The sequence below is a fragment of the Eulemur rufifrons genome, chromosome 4 (assembly GCF_041146395.1).
Source record: "Eulemur rufifrons isolate Redbay chromosome 4, OSU_ERuf_1, whole genome shotgun sequence".
Classification (NCBI taxonomy): domain Eukaryota; kingdom Metazoa; phylum Chordata; class Mammalia; order Primates; family Lemuridae; genus Eulemur; species Eulemur rufifrons.
Window position 1 is genome coordinate 64,731,107 of NC_090986.1, and position 17,387 is coordinate 64,748,493.

Sequence of the window (17,387 nt, forward strand, 5' to 3'; positions counted from 1 at the left end):
AGAAAAGGTTTGCTGACCCCTGATCTAAACCATAAATGACGAAATCACAAATGACTTACATTTTGGAAATTAAAATAAGAAAACAGAAAACAGGAACATAGAATAAACTTATGAAATGCATTACTCCAGAAGGTATCAGAGGCCTTTACAAATAGGTTTAGACCAATTCATGAATGATCTCTAAGTTACTAAGGAATATAGATATTAAATATTTGAGAGAAAGATATATGCTTAATTTTTGGAGGGAGAGAAATAAGAAACAAACACTTTCAGAGCACCTACCCTCTTACTTACACCAAGACGATTATGTTTCTCTAGGTCCCCTAGAGCTACTGTCAGAGACTAACTGCTGGACTGAAATAAGCATGCGGCTGGCCTGGAACGGTCTATCTTAGATCTTACAGCAACTGACCTCTGCCAAGTGCTGTCCTCCCAAACAGTAAAAGATGCACCTCCTTTGATAACCTGCTGAACACAGCCCCAAAGGAACACTGATGCCCTTTTGATTTCCAGTCCTTTTCTAAAAATCAAAGTAATGAATGTTTTTGGAAGTACTACCACCTCCAAACAGGGCATGATACAAAAAAAAAAAAATCGGAGCATGCTGGCCACCTTGAAGGCCAAGGAATGAATGCAGGGGAAAAGGAAAGTTGTTTAACATCCGCTACGTGTCCCTTTTACATTCTCAAGGCATCCGTTACTTTGCGAGCTGCAGAATGACCTCACTGACAAGCTGGTGCATGTGTTTATTTCCCTGTCTTGGAGCAGTGCTGACTCGCCTGAGATCTGGCCCGGACTGAGAGACACTACAATTTGCAATCAGGTGTGGTTTATGACTGGCTTCTCTATTCTCCTCATCTGGGAGATAAACACAAGCTGCAGAAGAGCTGTGGGTGGCAGTTTGAGAATGTCTGGAAGAGGAAAAGTTTTTCCATTAGCAGATAAAGATTACACACAATTTCGATGCTCATTTCAAATTCAGGAAAAAAAAAATGTGGTCATCCTTGCTCAAAGGATTCTTTGTGTTGCAAAAACCATGCTCTGTGCACCTTTGTGCCAGTGACAATTAGATTTGGCAAAATGGGTTTTAGCTATATAGAGAGTATTCGTGGTGATTAATAAAGTTAATTAAATGATTCAGCTAACTCAGGAAGATTTAATTTTAATTATATTTGTATATTTTTACAAGAGTATCTTGCTAAAACCAATTCTTCTTGGGTTTTTGTAACACTTTATTTATCATTCAGGAAAATCTACAGAAATGAAAAAACACTGACGGAGAGCCCGGTACGATCTTTATTCCAGATAGCATCACTCCATGAAAGATGGATTTAGTATGCTTTAAAATATACTAGAACAAACCAAACTCATGTGGTAAAAGTGTAATATTTTTCCAAGTCCCCTAAAGATATCTTAGTCACAGCTTCTTACCTTTGATGGAGGACTTGGCAATGAAGTTGGAGGCTCTGGAAGCCTAAGGAAGTTAAAAATAAGAATCATAGTCACGGTTTTTCATAGGCAAACAAACAGAAAGACTGGGCCAACTTAAGATTTAGTAAATCCAACTTTTCAACTTACAGCTTTATCTCCATATATCTTGCTGCTCAATCACCTCAGTGTAAAGAAGGAAAGTTCTCTAACTTAATGAGGCTTCATTTTTCTACTTAATTCCTTGTATTAGCATTGTCTGAACTAAAAAAAAGATTAGAACCCATTTGTTGAAATAAACGTGCTCTTCTTTAGCCTCTATAAATTTGTGTGGGGTGTTGGAGTATTTTTTCTTTATAAATGATGATGCTAACATATATTTAAAAGTGGAAATTATTTTAACTATTGACAAAAAGCCATATAAACTTTACCTTTTCTTCCATTAAAAAGAAACTTAACTGGCATATCTTTCTACCAAAATCTCTAACCAAAACTAAATATTTCAGTGGGAAGAAAAGAATCTAAGCAAACAATGGAGTACAAAGACATAGGTCTCTAACAAGACTAGCAGCCAGGAAATCCAGGGAAATATTAAGCAGAAGGATCTGATTACCCATCTGAAGCAGGATTTTAACATCCTTTACTGTAGAAAGTAAACCAGTTTCCACTAATTGTTCTGTAGCACCTATGGAATTAGCTAAAAAACAGCAACTATATCTATTACAAAGTCATTTTATCTTTAAGAGGATAAAAAGAATTTATAAGGATCAGGAGAAGATACTAAATCATCACACATATAAAATCTTAACAACAAAAATTTAAGCAATAATTTTGCTAAAATGTAGAAAATAAACACATTTTTTCAACCTAAACTCTTAATATAAAATCTTTATAAAGGAAGGAACATAAATTAAGTCACTTAAAACCCTTTTTCTGCCCCTCAAAGACACAGATTGTGTTTCATATTACCTTGCGTTCCAAGAACTGGGCATAATAAAGATACTTTGGTGAACAGCTAATGATGATGGTGAAAATGGTCCAAAACATTTAAATGTAATTTTCAAAAATATTCCACATGCCATCTACTCTTTCCATCCCTCCTTTCTTTCTCTTAAAATGATCACAAAGAAGCAAATTAGTTGAGTCTAATTGGGAATACAATTTTAACACAGTTTATCCTCTAAAATCAGAACAAGCTATAATTCCAATCCTAACGTTCACTAGTTCCTGTAGTCAGAATCTACCAAATCAATTCATTCCCACCATCCATTACAAATCACATCCGCACCAGAGAGTACATGACATAACACCAGAATAATCTCTTATCAGGGTCAGTGACACAAGCCATAAAGAAACCCCACTGCTCACATCCGCACCAGAGAGTACATGACATAACACCAGAATAATCTCTTATCAGGGTCAGTGACACAAGCCATAAAGAAACCCCACTGCTGGGGAAACCAAGAAGCACAAAGGTACTTAACTATGACTGAAGATGACCAATACTTACTTTAAGTATTTAGATAAGTCATCACTTAATTCCTTAGGGATGTAATCAGATATCAGACCATGGGCATAACGAATATAATCCTCTGAAAGAATTAGAAAGAAGAGTAAAAGTAAAAAAAAAAATTAATAATAATTACAGTGGTTTTGCAGTCAAATTGACCTGAGTTCAAATTCTGGCTCTATCTGGCTTCGGGGAACTTAAGCTCTAGCTTTAGGTTTCTCATTTGTAAACTGGGGACACTAGTATCTGTCAGACTAGTGAGGTGATATGATGGATAAGATGTGCAATAGGATAGTATCCGAAATATGACAATGCAGGTATAACACAGGAGATACCCACTAAATGACAGTAAAAACAAAAACTCAGGGTCACTTTGTTAGTTGAAGCACTTTAAATACTGACAAAGTTAAAAAATCATCTGTAACAATATAAAACATTCGTGTCTTTTTTTAAGGCTAATCTTTTCTAACTCTGCTTCAAAACAGAATAAATCTAATTATTGAACAATAACAAGTGCTCTTATTTAAGAGAAACAAAATACCACATACAGAAATACCAAAACAAAATACCTAGTCTCTCCTACTAGGTATTTGCTGTATAAGAACCCTGAATATTACTCCCAAACTAATAAAACACCTTAAAAAAAAGAAAAACAATGAACGCAGCAGAATGCATAATCAATAATTCTAAAGCATATAGATGCTCAACACAAAATGCAGCTCTGGCATCAATCAAAAATACAGTTATGTAAGACAATCAAATCTGTTTCAAAACTCTGTTCCTGAACTCAGTATTTTATGTATTATAGAATATAAAGGGATAATCAAACTTAATCATAAGATGGAATAACCACATGGGGACATAAACCACCAAAAGCAGACCCCAGGTTTGCTACTGATATATTCATTCACTTCCTTTTTTCCTTTCTTTTCTGCTTTCAAGCTAAGGTAATGATTTGCCTCGGTATTGCTGAGAAAATGACTACTGTCTGGTGACCACCTGATCTCAATAAGTCTTCAGTAAGAGATTTTCACCGTCAATGCAGAACTGAAAGTTACCATTTGACTCTTTTTAAAAAGTGCTCATGGTTCTGGGACAGTAATTATCCAATGAGTCATGACTAGACAAAGAAAACTATTTTAAGAAAGCCAACATATAGTTCATTTGCTTCTTCTAGTACCATACCAAGCTAAAGACCTAAAAAAGGAAATTGTGCAATGTGTAAAGCTTACTTTATGGCTGGGACACTAAATGGCAATATAGTACTGGTAAAAACACTCAACTCAGAACAGAAGACCTTGCTCACTAACTTGGATAAGTCATCTACCTCTCTGAGACCACAGTTTCCCATTTTTAAAATGAGAGGATCTGTCTAACCTCCAACATCTTTTTTCCTACTTAAAAAAAAAAAAAAAAAAATCTATGGTCTTATCCATCCATCCACTGGATCCTTCCTCTTCTTTTGTTAAAGCCAATTAAAAACACTGACATCTGGCAAACTCACGATGGCAAGGGTGCTGTCTGCCACACCCAGAATGGCAGTAGCCAACTATCTATATGTGCAAGGTGTTATAAGGTAGATTTCTATAACTCGAAGATTGCCTGAATTACCATTAATCACAAACAGGCTGCTATTCCTAGTTTTTATTTGTTTAATGACTAAAGCCAGATGTTTCAGAGTTGTACACCCAGAATGAGGGAATACTGAATTGGAGGTTAAGGTCAGAATAATTTCTGTCCCACCATTTGAGAATGTTAACTGCGTTATGTAGCTGTTTTAATTCAACTGTACATATAAAAATAAGAGGACACTACATTGGAGAAAAAAAAAAAGAATGTGCCCTTTTTTAGGTTATAAAAGAATAAAATTTAAAAATTGCCAGGTAAATCACTTTTCATCTGAAATAAAAATACTGAGCGTATTAGGAAATATACTTCTTGAGAGTAAGATGCAAACAGATGCAGCCCACTGGAGCGGTACAACAAAAAGGTTAAGAGTGTGGGCTTGAGAGACAAGCTCTATCAGTGGCTCAGCCTCGTCATTTACTAGCTGAGTGACATTGGACAGAGCCTCAAGACTCTCATTACAAGATTTCCTGGGAGAGTAGGATGAGAGCACGTTTGTCTACTGGCAACTTAGCAAAAGGCCTGGTGCACAACACACCTCAATAAATGATAGCCAGGGTTGTTAGGGTTGTTATTACATTAGTGTAAAAGAAATATATGCAGAATGAATAATTCAAGTATCATTGAATTACAGAAGTAATCCATGGTAGAAATATTCCTTGCTTCTGAAATAAGATACACACTTGCCACAAGATCTATGAGGCATTGGCAGGAATATGAGGCTTCCGTGACATTAAGATTTTTACTTCATAAAATAGGCATTTACACATAAGCAACTTACTCCAGACAAAAATCATTTCTGACGAAACGATTTACTTACCTTCCTTGTCACTGGAAACTTGATCACCAGAGAAAAATGCAGTTGACTGTACCCGGGCGCTGACATTTACATTATTGGTTTTTAATGCTGCCATAGTTTGTTTAACCTATAAAGTAACCAAGAGGGGAGAAAAGCAGGGTATTTTCAACTTAACTTGAGAAATCCATGACTTTCCAGATGGCCCTCAAACCCTAAAGATCTGGGAAGAAGTATTTGAGAACCTAGAAATATCTTCACCAGATACCAGAAGATGAGAGATGGCTGCCCATCTGGAAAAAGGCCAAGTGGCAGCAATATTTCCAGATGATCTCAACACATGACTTTCTAAGGCCTGCACAATATGAGAGGCAACATACTGTGGTAATTGAGAGCTCTGACTCTGGAGTCAGGCTGCTAGGGTTTGCTCTGGAACCATGGGCTGGTTACTTAACATCCCTGTTCCCCAACTGTGAAATAGGGATAAAAACAGTACCCACTTCCTAGGATGGCTGTGAGGATCAAATGAGTTAATATACATAAGGCCCTCAGAACAGAATCTGGCACAAAGTTTATATATAATAATTTTCTAAACAGTAAACAATATAAATTTCCCACTTCCTAGAAAATGTAGGTATAAACTTCACTTAGCTATTTGTGTCGTTATCATTTGCTAAGAGCAAAAATGAAACACCAAGATTCTGCTCAGCATTTATGTTCATTCCTCACCTCCACAGAATACTATTACTATATGGCAAATGAAAAGTGAAGTATGGAACTTTTAAAATCTTTTCATTATTTTACACCTCAGGAGCCTGATTAATCTTACAGGGTTCATTTCCAGCATCCAATGTGGAATGGTACTGCCAATGTGCCTGGTACTGTGATATGACAAACATGGTTTTTACATAAAAGATAGACAAGAATGTCAGGAAACAGTACTACAACTACTGGTATCCACTGATCTTGCAAAAACTTTGTCATTAATTGATCTGGTTTAGTGAGATTTTTTAATCAATGTGAAAGTACACTTTAGCCTTAGACCAGTAGCTTTCACAGTTTTTTTTTTAACCACAACCCACATTAAGAAATATACAGAAACCCAGTGCTCAAACACATACATAAATATACATTTCAGAGAGCCATACATAATACTTGCCCTTACTCTGTGCTATCTTTCAATACATTTTATCCTATATTATCCCATTCTATTCTAAGAAAAATACTAAACTGATTTAAAAAGCACTGCCCCAGACCTTACATTAGGTCATGGTTCTTAGAATCACTTTGCCTGGAAGATGACCCTTCTTCAGTGTTAAGGGCACACTTCCTCTAAGCCTGAACACCTTCTGCCCTCAGCCCCTTGCCTGGCTGTGTGTGAGCAACATCACCCTTGGACACACCTGCAGGACTGGCGGCAGCCAGTGAGCACCAGGCCAGGTATCATCAGGCTTGGAAAACTCAAATCTACACCAACAGATAGCAAGAAATTCTTTCATTCAGTAGTAGGACCAGAGAGAAATGAGAATGCAGGTCACAAGAAAACATCGAGCTAACTCCAGAGCCACACAAGTTAGTGAGGATAAAAAGTCAAAGACTCCTTCTCATGTTGGATATCTCTATACGCTTTTCCTCTTTTGGCTAGATATACAGGATTGTCTTTGGATCAGGCTTACTGTCTTATCTAAAGATTTTTAAAAAGGAGCACTGAATTTTTTCTTTTGCCACAAGGTACTAAAGAAACACTGTACCTTTTTTTCCAGCCACTTTAATGTCTTCTCTTTGCTGTACTTGTAATATTTCTTGTTGTCTATTTCTGGATTAAAAGAAAAAAAGGACTCAGCACAATGAGTTAAACAAAAAGAAAAACCTCATAAGGTTATATCATATATAAGTTAACATTATTTCATAATTGTTTATATTCTTGAGAAAATTTATAAACCTGAAAGCATACTTTAGATATTAAAAAAAAATTCCCAAAACAGAGTCAGCCAACCCTAAATGAGTGGGAATTCTAAAAACCCTCAAATTATACAAATAACTCTGTAGAACGGAAATTTTTAAAACTCAGCAAACTAGCATGCTAAGCAATCTTCATTTTTCTGAACAATTTTAAGCTTATCTCAATGTTTTCAGTGAAAGACTTCTTTTCTAATATAAAAATGTAAATCCCAAGAAAGAAAACTAAAACAAAAGGCAGGTGCCTAATGAAATTCACTGCATACATTCAGGAAAAAAGTCTTAACTACAAATATCACCCTGGTGGGATTAGTGGGGCATAAAAAAGAAGACATATCTATCTTTTAATGTATTACCAATATAATCATAGCAATTTCAGAATCTAGATTTACAGTTGGCTCAACCTGGCCCTTTATAGGGATAAAAGTTTCCCTTCTTATAACCTATACTTCCTCTCGTCACAATCCACATAGCCTTAGGTCCCATGCCATTGCACCATGACTTCCTCTGCAGCACTTTTCACTCGTGGGTCTCTTCTTTCCGTACGGTTAGCAGGGGCAGCACTTCCACTCTGCCCCCTCCATGCAGGAGCTCTCTTTATGACCACTAGAAACCCTTGGGCCAGATGCGAGCTCACCACACGACAGTGACACAGAATGAGGCTTTGTCCTTCTCCTCTCCATATCACGGTGGGAAATGGAACCTACTTATTCATGGGTAATTTTCTGCAGCCTGTTAAATGGATTGTTACAGGAGAAGGCCTGGGAGGTCCCTGGCCCTAGTTCCTGTGCCTTTTCTCTCTGTTTCAGCCTTCTATGGTTGTCAGCATTGTGGGCAAGATGAGACAGGATGGACCTTTGCACCTGTCTCCTCAGCACGTGTCCCTCCAGTAACCGAAAGGCGGGGACGGTTGCGAATGGCATTCTACCAGAAGTGTGAGAATTCCAAGGTGCAATGTCTGCTACCCTGGAGCCAAGACTGGGCAAACAAAAGCTAACGAGAATGCTCTCAGTCTCCTTGGACATGATATCCCAGCCTCTGTACAAATCAGGGGAATTTTAAGAGCACAGAGCACTCACTCAATAAATGTACACTGTTAAACGGTTGTTAGAAGTTCTGTTCATTGCCTGAGGTAAGAAAATCTCCAAAAAAAGCTCAAGGCTCAAGTTTCTCCTACGAAATCCAACCTTGACTCTGCTGTTCACTTCTCTCTTGCCTCTACCCCATATTTTCTCAAAGGACATCTACAATCGGCCAGGTTTCCTTCCTGTCTCCCACTTCCCGAGCCCCATGGGCAGGTCTCTCCTCTCCTCCGGAAAATGCTCTCTCAGAAAGGGTGGAGAACACAGACTCAGCCACGATGCCTGGGCTCACACACACCCCAGCACACGCTGTCCCCTTGGGGAGCCACTTCACTCTTGAAACTCGTTTCCCATGTGTAAAGTAAGGTTTTCTCATTGGGCTATTTTAGCATGAAGTGAGATAATCCATTCAGACCCTATAGCACAACACCTGCTCCTTGCAAATACTTAATAGGAGCTAAGAAAAAACGATGAAAATGATGATCTCTTAATAATAACGCTGGAAACTAATGCTTATTCAGGCCTGTGTTAAGTTCATTACATACATTTCCTTCTTAAGCAGTCAGAATAAATCTCAGAACCAGGCGAAAGCCATTACTTGTTCCCATCTTAGAAGACTGGGTTTGAGTGACATTAAGTGAACTGCCCAAAGTCACTGAGGATGGAGCAGGAGCAACCAGGATTTCCACCCCAGCTGACTTCAGAGCTGTGGATCTGATGTTCACCTTGCCAACGTCAATCAGGTCTACACCCTTCTCATACTGCTCACCACTCTGTTGTTTGTGGGAAAACTCTCTCCTCCCCGGCATCTGTAAAAGCTGCTTCCCTTCAGTTTTGCTATGTCTCTGATGACTCTTCTCTGATTCCTTTCCCGGCTCTGCTTCACCCTCTTCCAAGGCCAACTGCACCTTTCTCCTGGAGTGACCTCGCTCGTCCTGTCTTGACAACACTAAACAAACCAACCAGGGAGCCCAGAGCCCTGAGCTGAGGCTCCGCGTGTCTAAAACCAAACTGTTCATCCTCCTCCCACACCACTCCTGCTAACCCAGGCTCGAGCCTTGGAGCCAGTGCTCGCTCCTGCTTGCCTCCCACTTTCCGGCACTCGGTCCCACGGGAGATGGGAAGTGTAGAGAGGAAAAAAAACAACATTATTCTGGGGAAATGGGGTATGTGAAAAAAATACTGTGTCAGAAATTCGGAGGCTTAGCTTCTAGTGCTGTATCGACAATTACTTCGTTTTTTTAAAAATCAACTTTCTTTAGGTATAATGTTCATATAATTAACACACCCATTTTAAGTGTACAACTTGAGGAGTTTGGAGAAATGTATGTAGTAATGGAACCATCACCCTCAAAAGTTCCCCTGAACCCTTATGTTCCCTTGAACCCCAATTCTCTCTCCCCTGCCTACAGCTCAGGTAGCCACTGATCTATCATTACAGATCAGTTCTTGCTTTATTCTAGACCTTTGTAGAATTGAAATGATACAGTCTGTATTTTTTTGTGTCCATCTTCTCTTGCTCAACATAATTTCTGTGAGAGCCGTCCACTTTGTTGTAGTTGGCAGTAGTTCCTTCCTTTCTGTTCAGAAGTAGTATCCTGGGGTATGGATATACCACATTTGTTTACTCATTCACCCACTGAAGGGTATTTAGGTTGTTTCCAGTTTTGGCCCATTTTGAAAAATTCACTATAAAAAAAAAAAAAAGGCTGCTCTGAACATTCTTGCCCAAGTCTTTGCATGGACCTGTATTTTCCTAAGTCTTGGGTAAATACCTAGGAGTAGAATTCCTGACTGACTTGTAAGAATCAAGAATTGTGGTTATACCATTTTACGCTTCTGCCAGCCAGGCAGGTAAGTTCCAATTGTCCCACAACTCACAATTTCCTTTTTTCCCTTAATGCTGCCTTTCAAAAACAGAAGATATTAATTTTGATGAAATTTATAATTTTTTTATGGTTAGCGGGTTTTATGTTCTTAGAAATCTTTGCCTATTCCCTAAGGCAACAAAGATTTTGTCCTATGCTTTCTTATAGAGGTTCAATAGTTTTGATTTTTTAATTTAAGTTAGTGATCCACTTTGCGTTAATTTTTCTGAGTGTAAGGTGAGGGTCAATGTTCACTATTTCTCAGATGGCTAATTCTTCCCTCAGCATTTTTGAAAAGACCATCCATTTTCTCATTGAATTATCTTGCCATCTTTGAAAAAAATCAATTGACCGTGTAAGTGTGGGTCGATTTCTGGACTCTGTATTCCATTTATCTATATATGTAACCTTATACCAATACCTTGATTATAAGTCTTTAAATCAGTGTGTATAAGTTCTCCAAATTTGTTTTTTGATTTCAAAATTGTTTTGGTTGTTATAGGTAATTTACATAGTCATCTAAATTTTAGAATCAGTTTATCAATTTCTACCAAAAAAAAAAAAAAAAAAAAAAGCCTGTTAAGCATTACATTGAATCTGCAGAACAATCTGGGGAGAAGAGACACACCTTAACAATATTGTGTCTTCTAATCCACAAATATGGTATGTTTCTCCATTTATTTAATTTCTCCTCAGCACTGCTTTGTAACGTTAAGTATACTGGTCTTACACATATTATGTTACGTTTATCCCTTGAACTTCATGATTTTTGATGATAGTATAAATGGTATATTTTTATTCCATTACCCAATTGTCCACTGCTAGTATATAAACATACAACTGATGTCTGCATATTGACCTTTTATCCTGAAACTTTGCTTATTAGTTCTAGTAACGTTTTTTGTAGATTCCTTTGGATTTTCTGCATACATGACAATATTGTCTAGAATAAAGACAGTTGTACTACAACTTTCCAGTCTGTAGCCTTTTATCTCTTTTTCTTGTCTGATAGAACCTGCTAGGACTTCCACTACAGTGGTGAATAGAAGTGATAAGAGCAGACATCCTTGTCTTACATCCAATCTTAGGGAAAAATTGTGTTCATTCTTTGCAATGAAGATGACATCTGCTGTAAGTTTGCCAAAGATGCTCTTTACCAGATTGAGGAAGTTCCCTTCTATTTCTACTTTGCTGAGAATTTGTATCATTACTGAATTTTGTGAAATGCCTTTTCTCTATCTATTGAGATGATCATGTAATTTTTCTTTTGTAATGTGTAAATATGGTGAATTATACTAATTGATTTTCTAATGTTTAACCAACTTTGCATTCCCATAACAAATCCCACTTGGGTTTTATATGTTTGATTTTCTCATATTTTGTTAAGTGTTTTTTAGTCTATGAGCATAAGGGATATTGGTCTAATGTTCTATTTGTAATGATTTTGATTTTGGTATTGGGGCAATTCTGGTTTCATAAAATTAGTCGGGAAACATTCATTCCTTCCTCATCTATTTTCTGAAAGAATTTGAGCAAGTGTTATTTCTTTGAGTATTATTCCTTTCTTAAAGTATAGTAGAATTCACCAGTCAAGGAAGTTTTGCAATTATAAATTTATCTATAAATTAAACACTTCCTGGACAGAATGATCACTATATCCCAGAATGCTATAGAAGGGCCCAGTATACAAACTGCTTCTTAATTCTGAAATTTACAAATTCCAAAAAACAAGGTTTAAAATATTCATGAAGGCCATAGACTACCCACAATTATGAAAAATACCATAGCACGTTCATTCACGTCCTGAATTTAGTATTTGTAAGAGTTAGTAAGGTAGATAATACGTGCATATGCTGGAAAGGTTTTTTTCCTTATGTGCCTGGTGCCTATAAAACTGGTTTCAAACATCTGGAAAGACTGGGTTTACAAAATAAAGATGGAATAAAAGTGAGTCCACAATGAACTAACACGTTCAGAAATTGGGTAATCAGTTCACAAACTTGAATTTCCCTGATGTATTGTTGAACAAACTGCCTAGAGCACATTTTCACTTCTAGTTTCTCAATGTTTTCCATAACTGAGAAGCTTATATGGTCTCTTTTTTTCCCTGCCTCCTGGGGAAAGAAACTTGGCAACTGTACTTGGGGTATTTTAATCAGGTAAGTTTTCCTGGCTCTTCCTGTTAATCACCTCAGACAGCGCAGTGCAGCTTTCGCTTGCAATATGAAACAGAGTGTTACAGTCAAGATGAAGTTCATGACCCTTTGTTCGTCCTTTCCCATGCCATCTCTCCACTGAATGTGAGCTTCTTTGGCAAGAAACGTGCTCTGAGCCCCAGAGCTAACAAACAGAGACACATCATTTCCTTTGCTAATAAAGCAGGCAGGGCTAAGGTCGCCGCCATCATCATTCAGGGTGCAAACAACCGTGGCTGGGTTTATTCACCAGGGAGAAGGCAGGAGGGGAAGGTTCTCACAGACCTAGCAGGCTTAACTAGATCTTTAATGCCACAGAAGTTCAAGACCACATCTGGAGTTTACTATCAAAATAACTGGCTGGGGACCTGGAGTATTTCAGTTTTTACTCTGCGCAAGTGCCTGTGGAGAGGATGGAAGTTAAAAAATATCAGCTTTCTTCTTTACCTTTGCTCCCCGTCAGGGATATTAACTGACCACTCTCTAGTAGTCTTCCTGGCTTCTTACTTAAAAATCTAGATATAAGTACAGAGAATGGAACCAAACACTAATTTACAAATGGACTATAATCCAAATTCAAACCAGTAGCCAGTACGCACGACAGGCCCTGAAAGATGACCTGCAGGCCACACAGTGCCTGGAAACTGGAGGGAGCCCACTGCAGGGAGGAGAACTGCCTTTGTCTTAAGCTACAGAAGTTCTCTTTCTCCTTTCCTGTCTCCTTCTTTTTGCCACACAAAGGGAAATTATTAAGAGGGGATATACAAGGTTAAAAAAAAAATACAACAAGTTTCCATTTTTACATGAGACACCACTTAAAAACTCTAGCAGAATATACTGCAAGTGCCACACAGCTGTAAGAAGGAAGGAAAAGCTGCTGTCAGACAGACACGGGATAAATCCTGGTCCTACCACTTCAAGTTCTGTCAAGTTACTTAAACTCTTTGAGCCTCAGTTTCCACATACGTGAAAAAGCAGGTTATAATAACAATGAAAGGGAATTGCTGCGAGGATTAAATAATATAAGTAAAACAATAAGCATGGAAGCTCTGCTGTATTGGAAGTGCATGTCCTACACGAGTCTTGTTTGACAGGCTCTCATAACTAGTTGTAAGTTTCCAACTGCTAAGCATTTCCCTGTGGATCTTCATGGAAAAAGATGTCCATCTTAGTACATTATCCTTGTACACAACCCTTACATGAAGAACAATATTTCACATTTTTATGTTTTGGGTCAAGGGGCAAAGCCTGTAATGTGGAATTATTTATGTGGTTTTTTTTTTTATGAAGAGGCCGTTTGAAAGATGAAGCATCTGAGATCTTATTATTTCTGTTTTTCCCTCATTTACAAAATGTTTTGGTTGTGTTTTTAAACCTTCCATTATTTTAAGATTTACAAGCTGTAGTTCATTAAGAGAAGAATTTGATATAAAGAAACTGCCAAGCCTCTAGAGATTACATGCATCTTTTACTGTGTGAAATTTAATCTGAATTACTTTATGTTTTGCCTTACTATTGTCTAAAAATAAAGAAGGAAAATTTTGAGGCCTAGGGTTTTAGAAATCTGGCAAACATAAAGGCTGATAATATAGATGCTTTGAAAATGGAACTGCAGAACTTCCAAAAATTAGGCAATGTTGAGAAGTAAAGGAGATTGGGACACAAGTTCAGATAATGATGCAATAAATGGGTAGGGGTTGGGTTTGCAACGGGGAAGAGATGGGAAAGAGCAGCTCTTGCTCCCAGCTGCAGACAGTAAGCAAACAAATGCTGAGGCACTGACACTGTTTCTGAATCTGGGTTTCTGGGTTTTGCTTTAAAATGATTGTTCTTATACAGCTAATGGTAGAATTCTAGACAATGAGTTAATTGCATTTTCAACTTGTATTGACAAAAATTAAAATGACTTGTAATTATTCTGTATTATTTTAGTTTTGAAAAATGTTTGTGGCCTACTTTATTTGTCACCCACGAAAGGATTGCTGTCTCACGCCAAACTCAGCATCAGGGAAAGTCTTTAATGGGACTGGTTTGATAAAACCTTGGCACCACACATCCCTCAGATCCACACTGGAGCTCCAAGTGTGGCCAACTATGAATTTGTACACCCCTCAAACATGAAAGGCAATCAGTGAGGTTCTCTCCTTTTCCCACCAGAAACTTACACTTCTTGGAAACACCACTTTCTTGGTCCCAGAAGAACTGTCACAGTTGGCTAAACCATCTGTGACCCAAATAGGCACAGCTTATCAGCCTGTTGTTCTGGTTCCCACACTTTGTTTCCATATTAATCCTGAAACTGCCTGGATGATTTTTGGAGACATGATGCTAAGTTTGTCTAGTGGTTCTAACCTGTCAAAACACATTCACACACACTGCCTCACTTCCTCCTCTCAAAAATCAAATGCCTGCTATCTAAAACTCACCTCTTCATCACCCAAGCCTGCTGTTCCAGCCCATGTTCCCTGTCTCCAGGATGTCACCACTATACATCCTGTGAATCAGGCAGGAACTCAGATATCATCCTTGACTCCTCCTTCTCTTTGACCACCAGCCATCTATCAGATGTGGCTACTTCCTTCTGGTTCCATCTCCTGCACTCAGGCTACCATGATCTCCTGTCTAGATCACAGCAACAGCCTCCATGGACCTGGCCTTAGCTCCTCCAATATATTCTCCACACTAGAGCACTTAAAACTCCACGCACACTCCATTACCATTAGGTAAAGACCAAACTGTCTAGACCCTTGCCAGCATTCCTTAGCAACCTAAAGCCTTCCCTGGCATCTTATACACTGAACTCCTCGGAACTTCCTAAACATGACAAACTTTTCCACACATCCAAGCCTCTGTTATGCTGCTACTCTGATTTATCCTTCAGGACTCCACTGAAAGGTCCTTTCCCCCAGCACAACACCACAATATCCACCCGCTGCACTCCCCACCCGACACTGCCAGATTAGGAACCTGCGCTGTGTGTCCCCAGAAAACCCAGAGTTCACTTCCACTGTCGTGACTGCCTAGCTTGTCATATGTCCTCTTCAGACTCAGAGCAAAGTGAAGGAAAGCACAATGTCTTATTTGTAAGTATCCAGAACTTAGCACTAGTGTGCAACATACACTTCGTGGTAGGTGCTCAATAAATGCTTCTGGAATCAATTAAGAAACAGATTTTATGTAATTTTACGAATGAGAAATCTGAGGCAGAAGGCAGTTGAGTGACTTGCCTAAAGTCACAGAACTAGTTCAAAGAAGAACTGAGACTAAGGCCACGGCTTGTGATCTCTGCCCTGTGGGAGACAGGCACCAGATTCCAGCAGTTGCAGTTCCAAAGACTGAACAATCCAGTGCAGGCGAGGAACAGTACTGACCGGAAGGGAATCAGAGTGACAGCTTCCCCTAGGGCCAGCGCAGCATAGGCAGTGCATTCAACAGGCCTGTAAGCAGCTACGTTCTCAGACAAAGGCCCACCCTTTCTACCAGCCATAAGTCTGACCTCGAAGGCCCGTAGGTTTACCTTTTTCGTCTGTCACGTGGTGAAGTAACTTCTCAAGTTCAGGAAGTTTCAGTAACAAGATGCAATTTGGAAAGATGTCATCTACCACGACTTGGTCTAAGGGTTGAAACTTTCCCTAGAGGAGAAAGAACACGTTAGTTATTCAGAAGGCAAACATTCCAGTTGACCAACTCACACAGAAAAAGAAGAAAAAAGGGTCCATTACCATGGCTGGGCCTTTAAACCTTAGCTCAGAGCCACTTGTTCCATCTAAGGAACCCTACCCAGGGGTAGGCTCTAGGACTGACCCTCAGCTCCCTCCAGGACAGCTCTGAGAGCACTGGGGTTCCCCGGCACACCACCTCCCTCAGGCACACAGTCACCAGATGAAACAGGGGACAAAGACCTAGAAAAGCACTGGAAGTCATAGAAACTTGCAAAGATGATAGAGGTTGCCTAGGGCTGCTGCAACGCGTTCAGTCTGCGGAAGAACCAGCTGAGGTCACAGAGCAGGAGTCCTGACCCGCACACAGGAGCTCAGACCGGGCCCAGACACACGTCTGCCTCCCGTCCTCACTCCAGGGCTGAAGAAAGAAGCAGCCGCCACACAAACAGAAACACCAAAAGTGAACCTACTCGCGCAGAGCTGCCTGAGAGTGCTTCCCAGTGTAGACCAGAACATGAGAACAGACAGCTAGAGGGCTCAGTCCCAAGAAGCTGCAGACAGGCCGAATCAGGTCAGCGGCCCAAGTATAGAAGGCCTGGTTACCAGCGGGCCAGAAGTGCAGACTGTAAGAATTCAGAACATTGTTTATTCTTCACAATTAGGTTTACTTTTTCTTGGCTTTACTAGCAGCAGGGAGAGGTGAAGTTTGTCTAAATTAAGATATTAATTAATTAAGATATGCCCCCAATTTGGGTGCAGGGCCTCGCCCCTGCCCTACTTCTAGCTCACTCTTACTTCTCTATCAGTGACAACTCCTTCTGAAAGGACAAAAAACTTCACCTGGCCAGTTTTCTTTCTGCAAATGCAGCTTCCTTGGGTTTTAAGGGTGAAATCTTCTCATTGGTTTGGTAGCACGTGTAACAGCTTGTCAGACTTTCTGTTAGGTTAACAAGTGCCAAGAGATGCCTGAATTTAAATGTTCCCTTTTTCCTTCAAATAGTAAGAATAATGCACAGATCTCCCAAGTCGTACTGTCTTTAGATTGCCATGTACTTGCAGTTTAAAAAAAAGCCAGTTTCCTTCAAGAATATCCTTTAATGAGTAATGAAAGCAATTAATTGTACCTAAATCTTGATCCCTGAGTGCAAGTTGCGTAAACGTTCTGTGATAAAAGTGGGGTACGGCTAAAGCGCTTCTGCTGTATCCTGCAGCCGAGACACACTCGTGTGGTGGTCTGAGATGCGAGCGGAACTAGCCGCCT

At 39.2% G+C, this 17,387-nt stretch overlaps 1 protein-coding gene across 4 annotated transcripts in view; it reads right to left on the reverse strand.

The window, feature by feature from the left end:
- RNASEH2B (ribonuclease H2 subunit B) overlaps window positions 1–17,387 on the reverse strand; it is a 52,785-nt gene that overhangs the window by 16,129 nt on the left and 19,269 nt on the right. For all 4 annotated transcript variants that reach the window (XM_069467265.1, XM_069467264.1, XM_069467262.1 and 1 more), the window contains 5 exons: window positions 15,982–16,096; window positions 7,112–7,176; window positions 5,385–5,490; window positions 2,939–3,020; window positions 1,432–1,474 (listed from right to left, as the gene is read on the reverse strand). In XM_069467265.1, coding sequence (XP_069323366.1) covers window positions 1,432–1,474; window positions 2,939–3,020; window positions 5,385–5,490; window positions 7,112–7,176; window positions 15,982–16,096 — 411 coding nt within the window. The remainder of the gene's footprint in view (window positions 1–1,431; window positions 1,475–2,938; window positions 3,021–5,384; window positions 5,491–7,111; window positions 7,177–15,981; window positions 16,097–17,387) is intronic.